The sequence below is a fragment of the Rattus norvegicus genome, chromosome 6, assembly GCF_036323735.1.
Source record: "Rattus norvegicus strain BN/NHsdMcwi chromosome 6, GRCr8, whole genome shotgun sequence".
Classification (NCBI taxonomy): domain Eukaryota; kingdom Metazoa; phylum Chordata; class Mammalia; order Rodentia; family Muridae; genus Rattus; species Rattus norvegicus.
The window spans coordinates 140,315,099-140,318,382 of NC_086024.1; the positions used below are offsets into that span (position 1 = coordinate 140,315,099).

Here is a 3,284-nt window from a genome sequence, read left to right on the forward strand (position 1 = left end):
AGCCCTGCCAGTATGGAAGAGACTCCTCTCCAGGCTTCCTGCAGAAAGCAATCTCCTCCTGGATACCTTCAGATCAAGATGTAGAACTGTAAATTCCTCCAATACCGTGTCTGCCTGCAAGTTCCCCATGTTTCTACTCAAGATGACTGCAGACTGAACTACTGAAACTGCAAGCCAGGCCCAATGAAATGGTTTAGTTTATAAGAGATGTCCTTATTATTGTGTCTTATGGAAATAATAAAACCATAACTACAACACAGGGGTCTCCATGAACTTCTTCATGTGATTTCAATGATGAAGACTGAAACATTTATGACATCATTGTTGTCATTTTGTATTTTCTTCATGTGAGACTCTGCCTCCAGCATTTTAATAACATCAGAAATACAAGAAATGTTTTGAGCACATTTATTTCCTACAAAACAAATATTGATAAAGACTTTCTGAGAAACTAAGGAGAAAGGCAGCTTAGATACCTGAGAAGAGCACTCGATTATGTGTTTATAATCTGGTCTGAAACAGTGTAATGCATACCAAGGGTACTGTGCACCCCTTGGTGGTTCAGAGTAACCTTAGAGTGAGGTTTATGTCTAGATTCACAATGAAGTCCATTCATTATGTCTCTCACACAGTAATAAGTGGCTGTGTAATCAGATCTCACATTGTTCATCTGCAGATTCAGGGTGCTCTTGGCATTCTCTCTGGACATTGTGACTCGATTCTTTATGGATGGCGCATATTTAATCCCTCCAATCCACTCCAGAGCTTTTCCAGGAAACTGGTGAAACCAGTACATCCAGGAGTTACTGAAAGTGAATCCCGAGGCTACACAGGAGAGTTTCAGAGAAGCCCCAGGTTGCACCCAGCCTCCTCCAGACTCCACCAGCTGTGCTTCACACTGGACATCTGCAAGTACAGAAAATGCTGGTCAAAAATTACCACAACCATCCACTGTTCCTCTTATGGGTGTAAACTCGCACATTCAGCATCCGTTGCTTTTCAAAAAACTACATTTTAAGAGAGCAAATATAAAAGAGAGCAGTTCCAACTCCATGTTGAGTAGTCAATGAGAAGTCTTGGGATCCAGAGCTGAGCTCCTCTGCTTGAACTGCAAGATTAGGTTGATTTGCTTTTATGAAATAGAATTCAGTCATATTTGCATGTCTTCCTGCTATATAGTGTGATATATTTTGCGTGTCAAGAGGTGACAAGTCTTAGATTATGTGTAAATATACTTCATATGTCAGGTTTCAATGTTAATATTGGAAAACTTGGTATCCGATTTCTTGTATTACTTGCCAGAAACCAATAATCATCTAATATATTATATACTTGCACATAAGACTTGCATTTAGATGTTTATTTCAGTTCAAATTTTCATTTCCTGGGTTCCTGTAGGATTTAGTTCCATATGCCTATTCACTGATGAACATGCAGATCCCTGTGGCAACTCCAGGTCTGAGGGCAGTGCTTCATGAGGTTAGGAACTCCCTTTCTGCTTTGAAGTCATGTGACATACATACAATATACCTGCCCCCCTCTCTTTCTCTCTCTCTCTCTCTCTCTCTCTCTCTCTCTCTCTCTCTCTCTCTCTGTCTCTCTCTCTCTCTCTCTCTCTCTTTCATATTGGATATATTTCTTTATTTCCATTTCAAATGTATTCATTTTCCAGGTTTCCTGTCCATAAGCCCCCTATACCCTCCTCCACCTCCCCCATAAAGGTGTTTTCACCCATCCACCCCATTACTACCCCTCCAATATTCCCCTGCACAGGGGCTCCCACCTTGGCAGAACCAAGGCTTCTCCTTCCACTGGTGCCCAACAAGATCATCCTCTTCTATATACGCAGTTAGAGTCATTGGTCAGTCCATGTAAAGTCTTTAGGTAGTGGTTTAGTCTCTGGGACTTCTGGTTGGTTGTCACTGTTGTTCTTATGGGGTTGCAAACCCCTTTGGCTCTTTCAATCCTATATCTAATTCCCCCAATAGGGGTCCTGTTTTCAGTTCGGTGGTTTGCTGCTAGCATTTGCTCTGTATTTGACATGCTCTGCTTCTGTCTCTTAGGAAAGATTCCTATCATCTTCCTGTCAGCATATACGTCTTAGCTTCATCAATCTTACCTAGTTTTGAAGTCTGTGTATATATATATATATATATATATATATATATATATATATATATATATATATATATATATGGGCCACATGGGGAACAGATTCTGAATGGCTGTTTCTTCAGTCTCTGCTCTAAACTTTGCCTCCCTCATACCTTCCTTTAATGTTCAAAAACAAACTGCAAAATTTTTTCAAGACGCATGTGTACCCAGGAGTCTGTGAACTTCTTTTGTTATTATGAATTTTAGTTCTTCTTCATGGCCTATTTCCTATTTGTTCACTAGAAGTATGGAGTGAATGGTAAGCCGCATTTCATTACACAGGTCATAATTTCACTTCTATACATTCTCAATATGTACATGTCTTGTGTTCCAAAAAGAATGGCCTTACTCCCAACACACTTCTACCATTAAAATTACTTCTCTCACAATTTATTTATGCCACATCACATACACTTACCAGTCCTATTTTTAATTTTAGTTTCTAAGTTTGGTTCTCACTATCTAGGACCATAGGCATAGGCATGCAGGATGGATTTCAGTTTGACTTTTCAATGAAAAAAAGATTTATTATTTGACAAAAGCTTGCTCTGCTTTGCTTCTCTGCTTTAATGGTGACTCATATTCTGACTGAAACATTGGACAAAGGGTTTATTGTAATTTATTTAGCTGATTCAGGTTTGAGTAGGTTTCAGTTTCCTGCACTGCAGATAAACCAACTGAGTTTTGGGATATCACCTAAAAACAGCATTCATCTCATTATTTAGGAAAAAGAGCAAAGATTATTACATTGAAGATCTGCTCATTAGATTACATGAAAGAAAGAGAAAACTGAGGGGGACAGTAAGGTATGGAAGCTTTGGTTCAAAATATTTAGAAACTCAGAATCACAATAGAAACTGCACAGCTAAAAGTTATTGAACTTGGTGGAAACCAAGTCTGTTGAAAGAGTGAAATGAAAGTGTAACAAAGATTACAGCAAAGCAGGGAAGTATTCCTCCCCATTAGCCCAAGGTCACCTGTTAAAACAAGTACAAATCTAAATGCCTCAATATATAATTCCACAAAATATTGGAAAAAGTTCAAATAATATGTGAGGGAAGAAAGGCAACACTTGAGTTCAACACTTGAGTTATTGCATTGAAATCCTCAAATATAAATGAGGAAAATTT

At 38.6% G+C, this 3,284-nt stretch overlaps 1 gene segment (V, D, J or C); it reads right to left on the bottom strand.

The window, feature by feature from the left end:
- Nucleotides 1-493: 493 nt before the first annotated feature.
- LOC134479202 (Ig heavy chain V region 441-like) lies at nt 494-1,054 on the bottom strand. The segment is given in 2 exon segments: nt 494-906; nt 1,012-1,054. Coding segments are annotated over 2 exon segments (456 nt in total).
- Nucleotides 1,055-3,284: the final 2,230 nt, after the last annotated feature.